Source organism: Leptosomus discolor, chromosome 27, assembly GCF_034619465.1.
Source record: "Leptosomus discolor isolate bLepDis1 chromosome 27, bLepDis1.hap2, whole genome shotgun sequence".
Classification (NCBI taxonomy): Eukaryota; Metazoa; Chordata; class Aves; order Leptosomiformes; family Leptosomidae; genus Leptosomus; species Leptosomus discolor.
Window position 1 is genome coordinate 2,124,493 of NC_141417.1, and position 17,423 is coordinate 2,141,915.

The window sequence follows — 17,423 nt, forward strand, 5'->3', positions numbered from 1 at the left end:
TTTCGGCCTTCGGCGGGTACGGCGGGAGCCGCTACGGAACCGGGCTCTACCGGGCTCCGGCCGTCGTGCCAGGGGCCGGGGGTGGCATCACGGCCGTCAGCGTCAACCAGAGCCTCCTGACGCCCCTCAACCTGGAGATCGACCCCAGCATCCAGCGGGTGCGCAAGGAGGAGAAGGAGCAGATCAAGACCCTCAACAACAAATTCGCCTCCTTCATCGACAAGGTGGGGCCGGGGCTGGGGCGAGACCCTGCGGGGAGAGGGCTGGGGACAACCCCCCCCCCCCAACGACCTCCTGGGCTGGGGTGACACCCCCCCCCCAACGACCTCCTGAGCTCCTTGGGGGACCTCCCGGCCCCTTCGGGCAAACCCTGAGTCCCTTGGGGATGTTGAGACCCCCCCTTGGGGACCTCCTGAGCCCCTCTTGGACCTCTGGGACCCTTCAGGTCCAGCCTGAGCCCTTTGGGGACATTAAGACCCCCTTGGGGACCTTCTAACCCCTCTTGGGGACCTCCTGAGCCCCTCTTGGACCCCCGGGACCCTTCAGGTCCAGCCTGAGCCCTTTGGGGACATTGAGACCCCCTTGGGGACCTCCTGAGCCCCTCTTGGACCTCTGGGACCCTTCAGGTCCATCCTGAGCCCTTTGGGGACATTGAGACCCCCTTGGGGACCTCCTGAGCCCCCCTTGGACCTCCAGGACCCTTCAGGTCCATCCTGAGCCCCTTGGGGACATTGAGACCCCCCCGGGGAACCTCCTGGCCCCTCCAGGTCCATCCTGAGTCCCTTGGGGACATTGTGACCCTCTTGAAGTCCTGACCCCCCCCCCCCGGGGACATCCTGCCCCCCCCATGGGGACATCCAGACCCCCTTGGGGACACCCTGACCCTTTTGGGCACATTTTGGACCCCTTGGGGGACCTCCCGGCCCCCATGAGGACATCCATGCCCCCCCCCCCCCCCCGCCCCGGGACCTCCTTACCCGCTTTGGGTGAATTTTTTGGTCCCTCCTCGGGCTTGGGGACCTCTTGGCCGCTTTGGGGACATCCAGACCCCCTTGGGGACACCCTGGCCCTTTTGGGCACATTCTGACCCTCTCAGGGACCTCCTGCCCCCCCTTGGCACCCCCAACCCTCCCACTTAGGGACCCCCTGAGCCCCTTTGGGTATATTTTGGCCCCCCTCGGGGACCTCCTGGCTGTGGGGACACCCTGGTCCCCTCCCACTGCTTGGGGACATGGCGGCCGAGCTGAAGGGCAGGGAGCGGCGCCGGGGCGGGAGCTGGTGTGGGATGGGGGGCGGGGGGGAGCGTTGCCCCCCTTGGGGTGCGATGGGGACCCCCCCCGAGCTGGGGTGGGGGCACCCATGGGTGCTGGGGACCCCGCTCCCCGTCCTGTCCTGGTGGGGCCCAGTGGGGTGGGGGGGGTGGGGGGCGGGGATTCCCCTGGGGGCACCCCCAGGTTGCACCCGGGACCCCAGGTTTGGGCCCCGGACCTGGCGACCCCAGGCTTGCACCCCAGCACTCCAGTTTGCCCCCGAGACCCCAAACCCACACCCCAGCACCCCAATTTGCCCTTGAGACCCCAGACTCATACCCCAGCACCCCAGTTTGCCCCGAGACCCCAGACTCACACCCCAGCACCCCAGATTGCACCCCAGTTTGCCCCTGAGACCCCAGGCTTGCACCTGTGACCCCAGGCTTGCACCTGGGCACCCCAGAAGCACCCCAGGACCCCCAGAACTGCACCCGTGACACCCTGGCTGGGATCCAGGACCCCAGATTTGCACCCAGGACCCCAGACTCGCCCCCTGCCACCCACCTCACCCTCTGCCCCTTGCAAACCGGCACCCAAGACCCCCAGGATTGCACCCAGGAGCCCAAATTTGCATCCAGGACCCCAGATTTGCACCCAGGACACCCCAAATTTGCATCCAGGACCCCAGACTCGCCCCTGCCACCCCTCTCACCCTCTGCCCCTTGCAAAGTAGCACCCAAGACCCGCCAAATTTGCACCCAGGACCCCAAATTTGCACCCAGGACCCCGGATTTGCTCCCAGGGCCCCAGAACTGTCCCCTGCCACCCCTCGCACCCCACCTCACCCTCTGCCCTTGTGAAATAGCACCCAGGACCCCAGATTGGCAGCCAGGACCCCAGATCGGTAGCCAGGAACCCAAATTGGCACCCAGGACCCCAGATTTGCGGCCAGGACCCCAGATTGGCATCCAGGACCCCAAATTGGCACCCAGGACCCCAGATTTGCGGCCAGGACCCAGATTGGCATCCAGGACCCCAAATTGGCAGCCAGGACCCCAGATTGGCAGCCAGGACCCCAGATTGACACCCAGGACCCCAGATTTGCACTCAGAACCCCAGCCTGGCACCCAGGCCCCCAGATTGGCCCCCAGGCCCCCAGATTGGCCCCCAAGCCCCCCCCCCAGATTGGCACCCAGGACCCCAGCCTCGCCTCCCGCCACCCCTCTCACCCACCTCCCCCTCTACCCCTCGCAAACCAGCACCGACCACCCACCCCCTACGACCCACCCCGCATCCCGCAGCCCATCCCCGGGCTGGAATTCACGCGTTGGGGGTAACGTGTGTGTGTGTGTGTGTGTGTGTGCGCGCGAAAGGGGGGGGCGTGGGTGATGCTGACCCCTTTCTTTCCCTCCCCCCCCCCCCCCCCAACCTCAGGTCCGGTTCCTGGAGCAGCAGAACAAGATGCTGGAGACCAAGTGGAGCCTCCTGCAGAGCCAGAAGACCACCCGCAGCAACATGAGCGGCCTCTTCGAGACCTACCTCGCCAGCCTGCGCCGGCAGCTCGAGGGCCTGGGCCAGGAGCGCCTGCGCCTGGAAGCCGAGCTGGGCAACATGCAGGGGCTGGTGGAGGAGTTCAAGAACAAGTCAGTCCCAACCCCCCGGGCCAGGGCTGCACCCCTATGCTTGCAACCCCTCTGAGGGTGTCTGGTGGTGGGGGTGGTTGGGGGATGTGGCGTGGCTCCCCCCCCCCCCTTCCCTGTGCCTTGGGGGGGGGGACGGCGTGCCTGTCGCGTGTCCCCGAGGTGTTTGTGGGAGGCTGAGGGTGCTGGGATGGGGATGGAGCGGCCCGTCGTTCGGGGTGGCTTTGCCCTGGGAGGGTGGTGCTTCGGCTGCAAGGGGTATCCTGGTGGGGGGGGGACCCGTGTCCCCGTGGCTCCGTGTCCCCATGTCCCGTATCCCTACATGCCCCTGTCCCTATATCCCTGTGTCCCCATAGGCCTGCATCCCCCTTGTGTCCCTGCATCCCCGTGTCCCCATATCCCTGCATCCCCCATATCCCTGCGTCCCCCTATCCCCATGTCCCTTCATCCCCCTGTCCCTACATCCCTATATCTCTGTGTCCCCATGTCCCTGCACCCCCCATGTCCCTGCACCCCCCATGTCCCCATATCCCCATGTCCCCAAATTCCCGTATCCCTGCATCCCCCATATCCCCATGTCCCAAATTCCCATACCCCTGCATCCCCCATATCCCCATGTCCCCATATCCCCGTGTCCCCAATGTCCCCAAATTCCATACTCCTGCCTCCCCCATATCCCATGTCCCCCATGTCCCCAAATTCCCATACCCCTGCATCCCCATATCCCCGTGTCCCCAATGTCCCCAAATTCCCATACCCCTGCATCCCCCATATCCCCATGTCCCCATATCCCCGTGTCCCCATGTCCCCAAATTCCCATACCCCCCCATCCCCCCATCCCCCTTCCCCCCATCCCCGGCTCCCAGCCCTCCCCTCTTCCCCAAGGTACGAAGAAGAGATCAACCACCGCACTGAGAAGGAAAACGAGTTTGTCCTGCTCAAAAAGGTGAGGGGGGACGGGGGGGGGGGGGACGGGGGACGGGACACACGACCCCCCCAGGTCTGGCAGGGGCCAGGCAGCACCGGGGGTGGGGGGCTGACGGGGTTGGGGGGCTGACGGCTGCCTGCTCCGCCCTCCAGGACGTGGACGAAGCCTACATGAGCAAGGTGGAGCTGGAGTCCCGCCTGGAGAGCTTGACCGACGAAATCAACTTCTTGAGGCAGCTTTATGACGAGGTACGGGGGTCTCCTGCCTCGAAGCGGGGGGGTGCCCACCTGCGCACCGAGTTGCCCGTGCTCAGCCCGGCCGCCCGCCTTTCCCCCCCCTCCCCAGGAGCTCCGCGAGCTGCAGTCGCAGATCTCCGACACCTCCGTCGTCCTCTCCATGGACAACAACCGCAGCCTGGACCTGGACGGGATCATCGCCGAGGTGAAGGCGCAGTACGAGGACATCGCCAACCGCAGCCGCGCCGAGGCCGAGAGCATGTACCAGATCAAGGTGAGCCGCGGGGACGAGCCCCGCCGGGCTCCCGCCTAAACCCCCCCCTCCCCGCTCCTCCCCGATCTGGGGTGGAGGCCACACAACCTCCTTCCTCCTCCTCCTCCTCACGGCTTCACCCTCTGAACCCCCTCCCTGCCCCGGAGCAGGCGGCTGCTGGCGTGGAGAGATCCGGCTCCAAAGCCGACCCGCCGCCAGCATCCCTCCCGGCGGGGGCACGGCCCGGCTCTTGTCTCCCCCATTTTTTTTTCTTTTTTTTTTTTTTTTTTTTTTTGGGGGGGTGCTGGGGGGGAAAGGGAGATGGAGGCTGGGGGGGGGGGGGGGGGAGGGGAACACCCCCATCTCCATCCTGCCCGCTCCCGTCCCCGCAGTACGAGGAGTTGAAGACGACGGCCGGGAAACACGGGGACGACCTGCGCAACACCCGCAGCGAGATCAACGAGCTCAACAGGCTGATCCAGAGGATCCAGGCGGAGATCGAGGCGCTCAAGAACCAGGTCTGGGAATTTCCCCCCCGGGGCGGGAAAGCGGGAGACGCTGCCCCCTCCTCCTGCTGCCACCCTCCCACACCAGCACCCCTGGGGGTTTTGAGCCCCTCCCTCCCCCCCCTCCCCCCCCCCCCCCCCAGCCACCTGTGGACCCCAACCTCGGAGGAGGGATCGATATCGTGGAGATGGGGGGGGGTTCATAGCCTGGGTGTGGGGGATGCTGGGGGGCAAGGGACACTGGGGGTCAAAGGATGCTGAGGGGTGGAGGATGCTGGGGGGGAAGAAAGGGATGCTGGGGGGTGGGGGATGCTGGGGGGGGAAGAAAGGGATGCTGGGGGGTGGGGGATGCTGGGGGGTGGGGGATGCTGGGGGGTGAGGGATGCTGGGGGCAAGGAAGGGACGCTGGGGGGCAAGGGGTGCTGGGGTCAAAGGATGCTGGGGGGTGGAGGAAGCTGGGGGGGAAGGAAGGATGCTGGGGGGGCGGAGGATGCTGGGGGGTGGAGGATGCTGGGGGGTGAGGGATGCTGGGGGTGGAGGACATTGGGGGGCAATGGACGCTGGGGGTCAAGGGATGTTGGGGGGCAAGAAAGGGATGCTGGGGGGCGGAGGATGCTGGGGTGGAGAATGCTGAGGGTCAAGGGATGCTGGGGGGTGGAGGATGTTGGGGGGCAAGAAAGGGGTGTTGGGGGGTGGAGGATGCTGGGGGTGGAGGACGCTGTGGGGCAAGGGATGCTGAGGGGTGGAGGATGCTGGGGGGGAAGGAAGGGATGCTGGGGGGCAAGGGATGCTGTGGGGTGGGGGATGCTGGGGGGTGAGGGATGCTGAGGGGTGGAGGATGCTGGGGGGGAAGGAAGGGATGCTGGGGGGCAATGGATGCTGTGAGGCAAGGGATGCTGGGGGGAGGAGGATGCTGGGGGGTGGAGGATGTTGGGGGGCAAGGGACACTGTGGGGCAAGGGACGCTGGGGGGTGGAGGATGCTGGGGGGTGGAGGATGCTGAGGGTGGAGGATGTTGGGGGGCAAGGGACACTGTGGGGCAAGGGACGCTGGGGGGTGGAGGATGCTGCGACATGGGAGATGCTGGGAGTCAGGGAATGCTGGGCCCAAGGAGCTGCTTGGGACCCGGGGGATGTGAGGCCACGGGACCCCCCCCCCCCAACCCCTTCTCTACGTTCCCCCCCCCCCTCGCCCCCCGCCCGCCTTGCAGCGAGCCAGCCTGGAGACGGCCATCGCGGAGGCGGAGGAGCGCGGGGAGCTGGCCCTGAAGGACGCCAAGGGCAAGCTGGCCGAGCTGGAGGCGGCGCTGCAGAAGGCGAAGCAGGACATGGCCCGGCAGCTCCGCGAGTACCAGGAGCTCATGAACGTCAAGCTGGCCCTGGACATCGAGATCGCGACCTACAGGAAGCTGCTGGAGGGCGAGGAGAGCAGGTGGGGGCACCCCCACGTTGCTGGCACCCCGGGTGGGGGTGGGGGGGGGGGGGAGGGAGGGGGTGACACGATGGGACCTGCATCCCGTGTCCTGCCTCCTGCAGCCCGTGGCGTCCCGTATCCCTTGGGCATCCTGCGTCCTGTATCTCCCAGACATCCCTGTATCCCACGGGCATCCCATATCCCATAGACATCCCGTATCACCCCACAGACACCCCGTATCCTACGGGCATCCCGTATCCCATAGGCATCCTGTATCTCCCAGACATCCCATATCCCACAGACATCCCATTTCATCCCACAGACATCCCTGTATCCCACAGACATCCCTGTATCTCCCAGACATCCCTGTATCCCCCAGACATCCCGTATCATCCCCCAGACATCCCGTATCATCCCCCAGACATCCCTGTATCCCACAGACATCCCGTATCTCCAGACATCCCTGTATCCCGCAGACATCCCATATCATCCCACAGACATCCCGTATCATCCCCCAGGCATCCCTGTATCCCACAGACATCCCATATCATCCACAGACATCCCGTATCTCCCAGACATCCCATATCATCCCACAGACATCCCTGTATCCCATGGGCATCCCATATCCCACAGACATCCCTGTATCCCACAGACATCCCGTATCTCCCAGGCATCCCTGTATCCCCCAGACATCCCCTGTATCCCACAGACATCCGTATCTCCCAGGCATCCCTGTATCCCCCAGACATCCCCTGTCCCCCAGACATCCCCGTATCCCCCAAGCATCCCGCATCCCGCAGACATCCCACAGCCCCACCCCGGCCTCCACAGCTCGAGGCTGTGGGAGCCGCCGGTCCCCCTGTCCCTCTGCCACCCCCCTGGCCTCGGCCATGTCCCTTACCCCCCCCCCCCCCCCCAACACTCGTGTCCCCCCCGTTGCCCCTGGCAGGCTGGAGTCGGGCCTGCAGAACCTCAGCATCCACACCAAGACGACGGGGTACTCGGGTAAGGTGGGGGGGGTGGTGGTGGGGTGGCTGGGACCCCTCCCCCCCCCCTCCCCCCTCCCCCAATTTGGGTGCCACCACTGGGTGCCACCGCGCTCCTGGCTGCTCCCTCTCCCGCAGCAGCCGGCCTCGGCGGGGGCTTCGGGGGGAGCTTCGGGGGGGGCTTCGGCCCCTCCTTCGTCAGCGCCGGCTACGCCATCGCGCCCCCCGCCCTGGAGAGCTCGGCCCTCACCAAGTCCCGCGCCATCGTCATCAAGAAGATCGAGACCCGCGATGGGAAACTGGTGTCCGAGTCCTCCGACGTCCTGACCAGCTGAGCCCCCCCCCCCCCCCCCCACTTCCCCCTCCCCTGGGGGTCCCTCCGTGGGAGCCTTGGGTGGCCGGATCTGGCCCGCAGACGAATGGGACCCCCTACCCCCCCCCCCCAGGTCAACCTGAGCCACCCCCCCCCCGCCCCGGTCCCCACCAAGGGCTCCCACCCCTGCATTGTCCCCAACCCCCCTCCTCCATCTCTCCTGGCCCCCCCATGTCCCCATCGGAGCTGTGGGGTGGGCAATGGGGGGGCCTGACTCACCCCCCCCCCCCCCTCCCCGGGGGGACTCCCACTGCTGGAATAAAACCCTTGAAATACGGAGGGTTTTGGTAAACGCCTGCGCCAGGAGCTGCTGTGTGCGGGGACGTGGGGGGCCTGGAGCAGCGTCCACCCCAGGCCAGGGGTGCTGGGATCCGTCCCGGGGTGCTGGGATCCATCCTGGGGTGCTGGGATCCATCTCGGGTTGCTGGGATCCGTCCCGGGGTGCTGGGATCCATCCCAGCAGGCCAGGATCTGTCCCAGCCTGCTGGCATCCACCCAGGCTGCCAGGCTCCACCCAGGCTGCCAGGTTCCATCCCGGGGTGCCAGGATCCTTCTTGGGGTATCCAGGCTCCACCCAGGCTGCCAGGTTCCATCCCGGGGTGCCAGGATCCTTCTTGGGGTATCCAGGCTCCACCCAGGGTGCCAGGATCCATCCCGGCGGTGCCAGGGTCAGTACTGGGGTGCCAGGTTCTGTCCCAGCCTGCCGGGGTCTGTCCTGGCTGCCGAGATCCATTCCGGGGTGCCGGGGTCCATCTTGGGGTGCTGGGGTCCAGCTGGAGATGCCAAGGGCGGTCTGGGGTGTCAGGATCCATCCCAAACTGCCAGGCTCCCTCCTGGGGTCTCACGCCTGGGATGCCAGGACCCACCCCTGGGTGCCAGGATCTATCTTGGGGTGCCAGGGTCTGTCTTGGGGTGCCAGGCTCCCTCCTGGGGTGCCAGCCTCCATCCCTGGGTGCCAGGGTCTGTCTTGGGGTGCCAGGGTCCCTCCGGGGGTGCAAGCATCCATCCCTGGGTGCCAGGGTCTGTCTTGGGGTGCCAGGGTCCCTCCGGGGGTGCAAGCATCCATCCCTGGGTGCCAGGATCTGTCTTGGGGTGCCAGGGTCTGTCCTGGGGTGCCAGGCTCCCTCCTGGGGTTCCAGCCTCCATCCCTGGGTGCCAGGGTCTGTCTTGGGGTGCCAGGGTCCCTCCGGGGGTGCCAGCCTCCATCCCTGGGTGCCAGGATCTGTCTTGGGGTGCCAGGCTCCCTCCTGGGGTTCCAGCCTCCATCCCTGGGTGCCAGGGTCTGTCTTGGGGTGCCAGGGTCCCTCCGGGGGTGCCAGAGTCTCTCTCTCTGAGTACCAGGGTCCCTCCTGGGGTTCCAGCCTCCATCCCTGGGTGCCAGGACCTGTCTTGGGGTGCCAGGATCTGCCTTGGGGTGCCAGGGTCTGTCCTGGGGTGCCAGGCTCCCTCCTGGGGCGCCAGGGTCCTCCCCAACCCGCAGACCCCAGCGCAGCCCCGTGCCGCGCCGCCGCGCCGTGGGGTGTCTTTGAGGCTCCCCAGCGCCAGCCTGCGCGGGCCTTAATTACGGCCCTCGTTAGCGCTGGCTCTAACGAGGCCAAGGCCGGCAGGGTTCAAAATCCAGCTGGCCCAATCCCGCAGGATTTTCCCCCCAAAACCAAGGTTCCCTCTGGGCTCCCAAGTGAGGGCTCCCACCGCGTCTGGCCCACCCAGCTCAGCCCTGGGGGATTCTCCAGTGTCTCGGGGGGGGGGGGGGAATTGTGGGACCCCGTTATTTTCAGCTGCCTCTGCACCCCAAAAACCATGGGCTCGCCCCACCCGTGGGGTCTGCTGTGCCAAAAGGGGGGCCAGAGAGCCCCAAGTCACCCCGGGAGGAAGGGACGCCCCGGGTGCCCACCCACCGCCCCTCTTTCCTCCCGATGCCGAGCCGCAGTGAGGGAGTGCAGGAGCCCAGTTTGGGGGTGTCCCTCCCCCCCCTCCTTGGGATCCAGCCCTGGGAAGAGGCGGGGGGAGATGGGCCTTAATGGGATTTTCCCACCCCGAGGCCCTCCGGGGTGACAAGGGACATGACCGGGGCCATCGGAGCTGCCGGTGGCAGAGACCGGGGGGGGGCTGGAGGGACGGGGACCCCTGCTCGGAGCCGTCCCCGGGGTGTCCCCGATGGCAGACGGGGACTTTGTCCCGTGGTTAATCATTACCAGCCCCCGGCTGCGCTGGGCTGGGCCAGATCCTGCTCACACGGGGACGTGCCGGGGGGGGGGGGGGGATTTTGGGGGGGGGATTTGGGGGTTCGGCGGCTTTAGAGGGGGGCTCAGCATCCCCCCGGCACTGATGGCACCTACAGTGACCCCTTAGTGGGGGGGGGGGGTGCGGGCTGCGAGGTGGAGTTGGGGGGGGGGGTGTCCCCAGGGTATTGGGGGGGGGTGTGTGTGTGTATGTGTCCCCAGGGTTTTGGGGTGCTCCGGGAGTTGGGGGGGGGGGTGCAACCTCCCGCCTCCCATTCCCGGTCCGGAGGTGACACCTGCCGTCGGCACCGGCAGCCTCCGCTGTAATTACCGCTTGCAGCTAATTAACGCGCTCCGGGGGGGCCCTGGCCCCGCCCCCCCCCCCCCCCCCCCCCCGCCCTGCTAGTTTGCCCCCCAGGGGTGGGGTTTTTTTGGGGGGGCAGTTCCTGGTGCGAAGAGAAGGGGGGAGGCGGGAGCATCAGCAGCCGGGGGGTCCCCGAGAGCCGCCCCGACACCCCCCATTCCTGGGGGGGGGGCTGAGCATCTGGGGGACCCTTAGGCCAAAGCAGGGCTGGTGCTGGGTTAGGGTGGGGGGGTGACACAGCTGACACCCCCCCCCCCCCCAAAATAAGGGGGGGGGGCGGCAGCAACGGCGGTGCCCGGGCTCGCCCCCCTGCCCGGAGCGTGTATGGGGGTGTTAAAGTGGGGCCACCACCCTGGAACCCCCTTTTCTACCCCCCCCGCCCCCCGATTTCACAACCACCCTGCCCCTCGGGGCTTGACTTGGGTGGGGTGTACCCCCCCCCCCCCCCCCGGAGCTGTATCCAGGTCCCTCGGGGCTCCCCTGCATTTTTGGGGGGCTGCGAGCTGCTTTGGGGGCTCACGGGGGTACTTGGGGAGGGGGAAATTTGGGGAACATCCCAGGGGCGTCGGGCTCAGCCTCGGGCCCCCCCCCCCCTCGCCCCCGGGATGGTTTTGGGGTTGGCGGGGACGCTGGGGGGCGGCAGAGGAGCGGGGATGGGTTGCGGGAGCTGCCGGATCCCGGGGTGCAGGCAGCTGCCTGCTGCTGGGGGGGGGGGGCGCAGGATGCTGGGGGGGGGGGGGGGCCCTTCGTCCCCCCAGGGAGGGGATGGGGGGGGAGAATGAGCCCGACCTGCGGGGTCCCACCCCAGCCCGGACCCCCCGGCTCCAAACCCCACCGAGCATTTGGGGGCTGGGGGGGGGGGCTGGATCCGGCTGGGGGTGGGGGTGGGGGGGGCACAGCCGGTGGGGCTGAGACCGGGGGACCCCATGGACCCCCCCTCCCCCTCCGCCCCGGTTCGGAGACTCTGGGGGTGATAGAGACGTGGCCTTGCAGGGGAAACTGAGGCACGGGGAGGGCTGGAGTCTTGAGGGGGGGCTTGAGCCCCCCAAGGGGGGCAGCTCGGTGGGACCCCCGGGGCTGTCACCCACGGTGTCATCTGGAACGCGGAGGGGGGGGGAAGCGGTGGCTGGAGGGGACCCCCCCCCCCCTAAAGCATCACCCCATTTGGGTGCCAGCAGCCCTGCTCTGCAGTACCCCGTTCCCCGGGGGGGGGGCACCCACAACCGGGGGGTGCTGAGCACCCATGGGTGCTGGCACAGCCGGATCCCGGCGGGCAGGACCAGGCAGGCCCCGGCAGCGCTGGGACAGGCGGGGGGGGGTGTGGGGGGGGTGGTTTTTGGGGCAGCGCTTTGCTACGGGCGGGGTGCGGTGCCACCCCGGCTTTCACTGTCACCCCACCCTGCTGGGACTGGGGACACCGGGGGGCGACCCTGGCCTCACCCCGCAGCTTGGCAGGGGCACCCAGAGGGTGCTGGGATGGGCGGGGGGGGGGGGGGGGGTGCGGGGGGGTGCGTGTGTTGAAAACCACCCGCCACCTCCAAAAAAAGCTCCCGGGGCTGGAGCTGGAGAGATGATGCCCTGAATGGGGAAACTGAGGCACGGATGCAGCTTGGGGACTCGCCAGTCCCCGGTCCCCACTGGCAGGATTTGATCCTAGAAACCACTCTGGGGGTCCATTCCCGGGGATTTGGGCCGGCTGTGACCCCCCCCCAGGGCTTGCGGGGGGGGGGGGGGGGGAAGCCGGGGCAGGCTGATGCCTGACTCAGCTCGTCTCACGGGTGGAGCCGTGACTCACCGGGAGCGACGTGCCAGGGCCCCGTGCGAGGCCCACGTGTTTTTTGGGTACCCCTGGGGTTGGGGGGGGTGTGTCCCTGCTCCTTTTGGGGTGTCCTGAGGGGGGGGGGGTGTGTGTGTGTGGGGGGAGATGGGAGGGAGGACCCGAGTGCCTGGGTTCCTCTTGGGCTGTGAGGGGAGTGGGGTGAGGGGGTTTGGGGGGGCGTTAGCTGGGGACCCTGCCTGGTGGGGGACCCCCAGTGTGAGGACCCGGGCATCCGAGGGTGGGGCTGAGCCACCAGCTCAGGTGCTTTGTGACCCCCCCCCCCCCCAAATTTCCTGCCAGTGATGGGACCTGAACCCCCATTTCTGCCTCTGCGGGACCCTCCGAGCCCCCTCCCTCCCCCCCAATCCACCACCAAAACGGGCTCCTTCACCCCAAAACCCACCTCCCCCCCGCAGCCCCTCACGCCCAGAAGCATTTTGGGGTCCCCTTTGCCGGCGGATGGACGTGACGCCGCAGTGGATGGAAACAAGCAGCACCCATGGAGGGGGGGGGCACCCAAAATCGGGGTGTTCGGGCGTGGGGTGTCGCAGGGGGTCCCTGCCCCATAGCGGGGGGGGGGGGGGCTTGTCCCCCCCCTTTGCCCAGGTGTGGTTCGGGGCAGGGGTGCAGGGGCAAGACCGGGCTTGCGGGCGAGATGAACGCCTGTAATTAGCGTCGGGGCAGGATCCGCCCAAAGCTCCTCTTCATAGTTTCACACGCACACCCCTGCGCCCTTCCCGGGGTGCTGCCCTCCCCCCCTTGGAGCCCCCCAAACCTCACCTGGCCCCCAGCATCCCCCGCCCCCATAGCCCCATCCTTCCCTTTCGGCCGCCTCCCCCCCCCCCCCTTGACTCCTCACGGGGGTGAAGCATCCCCAGACCCGGCACATTTTGGGGAGGGTGTTGCTTTTTTTTTGGGGGGGGGAAACACCCCGGGATCAGGTGTGGGGCGTCCCCCGGGTGGCGGCGACCCCCCAGGGCAGGGGAAAGCGTGGTGAGATGGGGTGGTGGGGAGGGCTGGACTTATTTTTAGGGGGATGGGGTGGCTGGATCAGCTTCCCGGCGCGTCTCTGCCCTTTAGAGGGTGCTCTGCCTTTACCGTCCCTGCCGGCGCACCCCGAGGATTGCGGGATGCGTGGATGGATGGATGGACGGACGGACAGACAGATGCAGGGACATCCCATGGGGTGCAGCGCCCTCGGCTCCCACCTCCGTCGCTCCACGTCTGCCTTTCCCTCCCTGCCTCATCCTGCAGGTGACCCCGACAATTTGGGGAGGGGGTGATGCTGCAGCAAAGCCGCTTTCCCTCTGTCCCAGGAGGCTGTTGGGTCCAAAATCCACCCCCGGTCCCTGTCGCTTTCACCCCACTGGTCCGGCAGTGGCTCCCACGTCCATGCTCAATCCTCTGGGCTTCAATTTTGCTGAAAAGAGTGATGCTCTCCCATCCATTTTCCCCGTTTACTTCCCCAAAAAGCTCTTTGTTTTTTTTTTCTTTTTTTCTGATTGCTTCATGTAAGAGAGAGTTGAACAACCTCATTTCCACCCCCAAGTTTATCAGATATGAGGGGACCTTTGCACAGGGGAAAATCCCCTCCAGTCTCCTGCCAAATTTGGAGAAACTTTTCCTTTTCCCTGAGGCTTCAAAACTGGTTTTCCTCATCCTTTTTTTTTTTTTTTTTTTTTTTGCACTAAAAATGAATGTTCTGGCCCCAAGTGATGCTGTCGGGGTCGGGGAAGGGGCTGGGGGAGATGCTCTGCTCTGCCAACGCTCCTTGACTGCCAGAAGATGCTTAAAAGTGCGATTCCCCACCCTCGGCCCCATCACAGGGGTATTCAGCGTGACCCTTTCCCCTCTAAATTTGCCCCATTTTGGTGCCCTTGTTTGCCCTCAGGGCCAGCAAGGGATGATCACCACCGGGTTTCCTCTGACGTGGGAAGAAACAGGGGGAAGAGGGTGTCCGACGGGTCTTTATTCCCAAGGGATGGGTTTGTCCGGCTCCGTGCTGGCCTTGCCGGGGCTGTGAGATGCCATGGGGCCTCCCTCACCGCCCCCCCCAGGGGCCAACCCTGCCCCTCCTGTGTCCCTCGGAGCAGGTCCTCATCTCCCCAGCGCGGGGGTGTCCCGTGGGGGCTGCCTTGTTTCCCGCTTCCCCTCCTGCTCCTCCAAAACGATCCCCAACGCCCCTTTCGTGGCAGACCCGGCTCTGCTTTCCCCCCCCATCCCTGGGAGGGAAGAGCTGGGAAGAGCTTTCCCCTGCGGTGGGGAAAGGAGCTCGGGCCGACATCCCGGGGGGGCAGGGGTCAGCGGGAGAGGTGACGCCCGACCCGGGTGCCGTCAGGCGAAAGCGTTCGGTGGCATCGCCGCAAGGACGAGGATTATCGCCGCGATGGATCGACGCCGCGATGGATCGACGCCGCTGACGGAGGGCCCCGGGTTCCCACGAGCAGGGGCTGCCTGTGACCCGCGTCTCAGCGGCATCACTTGCGGCGAGGAGGCTGCGGAGCGAGCGCCCGGGGCTCGCTGCCGGCTGCGATTGCAGCCCTGACAGCAGCGGGGGTGCCGCCCGTCTTCTGCAACACGCCGCTTTGATCTCTCTCGGGGACCCACCTTGTTATTTCCACTCTTATGATTCCCAGCTCCCGCCCCAGCCCTGCAATTTGCCGGGGCAGTAATTGCCGGTGGAGCAGCCGGGAGTCTCCTGCTCCGCCACTGCTCGACGGAGCGGGGTTTTCTCGGTTGAACGCGGTCCCAGGGCGGCTTTGGGGTGAAACCGCGTGCGTTTGGGCTCTCTGGTTTTGCTCTGCTTTGCCCTGGTTGAGGTTACGGGTGCTGCAGCTCGGATGCTGCCCGTGTCTTAGTGGTCCCCTCTCCCGTGGGGGTACCCGTGGGTGCGGATAACGCTCCAGGCTCCGGATAACGTGGGTATCCAGCTCCAGGCTGTGGATAACCCGAGTATCCAGCTCCGGGCTTGATGCATGGGCTTGTCCAGAGCCTTTTTTAACCCCCCAATGAGGACACATCCCCTCTTCCCACCCCTCTTTGCCGGGAGAGGAGCCGGCCCGTGGGTGCAGCCGCTGGTGCACCATCAAAGAGCTCTGCAGGACGTGCCTGCCCGGCTTTCGTTTCCCTTTTTCTTTCCTCTGCTTTGCATGGGAGACCTGGCCCGCGGGGAGAGCAAGCAGCGAGACCGGAGAGCCCAGCGTCGGCCTTCGGCGAGGGGCTGCGCTCGCCGCCGCGGGCTGCGATGCCCATCGATGGCTTTGAGAAGCTTCCCCAGCTCTGAAATGCTCCCAGTATAAACTGGTGGTGCAGCCCAGGGACTGTGCTGCTTCCAGCATCGTGATCCCTGCCGTCCCGGTGAGAGATGCTGAGCACCGTCACCTCCCGGTAGGATAAATCCCAGTTTCCATCCGGGCAAGGCGTCGCATCCTGCCATGGTTCATCTCCTGCCGAGGGGCACGGAGCGTGCCTGCTCCTCCGTGGAGCCTGGAGACCCTCGTGTCCCCACGCAGGGACCCGCCAGCAGAAGGGGGAGGATGACCCATGGCAGGTGAACCAGGGCACCGAGCCCGTGGGTCCCTGCCCCACAGCTGCCACCCCACCGCGGGGGGGGACCTGCCACAGATGCTCAGGCTGCGGGACGGGCGTGCGCCCAACCCTCCTGCCGTGGCCTTGAGAAAGTCTCGGAAGCTCATTAGAGAAATGCAGCCGTACGCGTTCGGGGAGCTGCAAAACCTCCTGGGATCAGGTTTTGCCTCTGGGCTGGGGTTAGGACACGGCGAGGTTGGTTATTTATATCTTTCCACGGGAAGAATCCCTTTATTCCTTCCAGCTTCTCCTTCAAGCCTGGCCTGGGGAAGCTCTTAGGCACGTGTGGGAGTGCGGGGTTTTGTCCTTAGGGAGAGGAGAAACCCCTTGGAAGGTGGACGTGTGTGTGGGCGCCGCCGCAGAGCAAAGGGGATCAACGGCTGCTGAGCTCTGGGACCTGTCCGTGGGGTGTCCAGGTCCTTAGCGACGGAGCTTTAAACCTGGCAGCAACCTGGTGCTGAGATTTTATCAGGATTTCTCAGCTGATGCTGAGATTTTATCAGGATTTCTCAGCTACGAGCTGGTCTGGAAGTGGAGGACTCACGTCTCCTGCCTTTGGAAATGCCTCATCTCTGCCGCGCGCCACGTCACCTTCGCTACCGTCGTGGCTCTGGCGAGGAGAAAGCAGTTGCTGGAATTTGACCTCTCCTCCCAGCCCGCCCTGGGGGAGGCAATTAGAGTGGGGCCGGGTTGTCCCCTGGGCTCTGTCTCCGCTCCCCACCCCCCGGCTTTGGGAGGAAAAGCCGCCTCCACACTGCGCTTCCCACCCCGGGATGCTCATCCCAAGACTTCGCCGTTGCTGCTGGGTCCCTCCGTCCCGGCGCTGGGTGGGGGCTGGTGGCCGACGTCGGGTCCCCGGGACACATCACCGCTGTCGCTGGTGCTTTGCTCCTGGTGCCTTCACCCGCCCGGCGAGCGCTGGAGCATCCGAGACGCTCCACCTGGGGATGCGGGATGGATTTGGGAGGTTTTCCCACCCCGCCGTGGTGGGGCAGGACTTCACAGGGGGGGGTAGCAGGGCTCTTTGCTGGCCCAACAGCTGGCTTCTTGGGCAAGCGCCTCAGCCGGCAGCGAGCCAGGAGCCGGGCCAGGAGCCGGTGGCGGAGCCACCCTGGGAACTCCCGGCAGCTACGCTCTCCGCCTGGGCTCGAACAGGTTCATTCGGTTTCTCGGCAGATCCGCCGGTTGCGTAAGGTCGGGGAGATGCAGCCGCCGCCTCCTTCCCCCCCCCCCAGCGCTGGGTTCAAGCCGCTTCCCTCCTCGCCCCGACCGTGTCCCCACCTCAAGCAGGAAAATCAGGGACCCCAGAGCCCCGGGGCGGGAGAGGGTTTCCAGGCGGGACCGGGGCGTGCAGGACGCGGGTTGCCAAAGGGGAAACGCGACTTTCCCCCGGATGCAAATCCCCTTGGGCTGAAAATCCTGCAGTTCAACGAGTGCCCGATGAGGTTCGGGAGGAGAAGTCCTCCCTTCCTGCAGGGTTGCACCCGGACCCAGATTTGCAAGTTTGCAGAGGGAAAAAAAAAAAAGAAAGCTGGGGGTGATCAGGCTCGTGGCTGAACCCGGGTCCCCAACCCTCCTGCGTGAGCGTCTCCAATACAAGGGGGACAGAGTTGGCTTTGGTCGTCACGGCTTCGTCTGCAGCTTGTGGGTTGGGCGGGGGGAAGGTTTATGGCTTTTTATTCCCTGGTAACGGTGGGATAAACGGGGCTCCTCCGTTGGAAGGCACCTTCAGACACCTCTGCTCATTAAAATACACACGAAAAGTGTGTTAAGCAATTAAGTTGTATTTTTTTTCAAACAACGCGAGCTCGCTAACGGGGTAGTGTGGGAGCGGCTTTGCCGCGTG

General features: G+C 66.2%; 1 protein-coding gene across 1 annotated transcript; it reads left to right on the forward strand.

Moving 5' to 3' along the window:
• Positions 1-2: 2 nt before the first annotated feature.
• LOC147413496 (keratin, type II cytoskeletal 8-like) lies at positions 3-7,546 on the forward strand (the record flags this gene model as incomplete). The annotated part of the gene is made up of 9 exons (XM_086478665.1): positions 3-224; positions 2,685-2,893; positions 3,776-3,836; positions 3,971-4,066; positions 4,164-4,328; positions 4,700-4,825; positions 6,023-6,243; positions 7,175-7,230; positions 7,350-7,546. Coding segments are annotated over 9 exons (1,353 nt in total), but the record flags the coding sequence as incomplete, so codon positions are not given.
• Between the last annotated feature and the right edge of the window lie 9,877 nt (positions 7,547-17,423).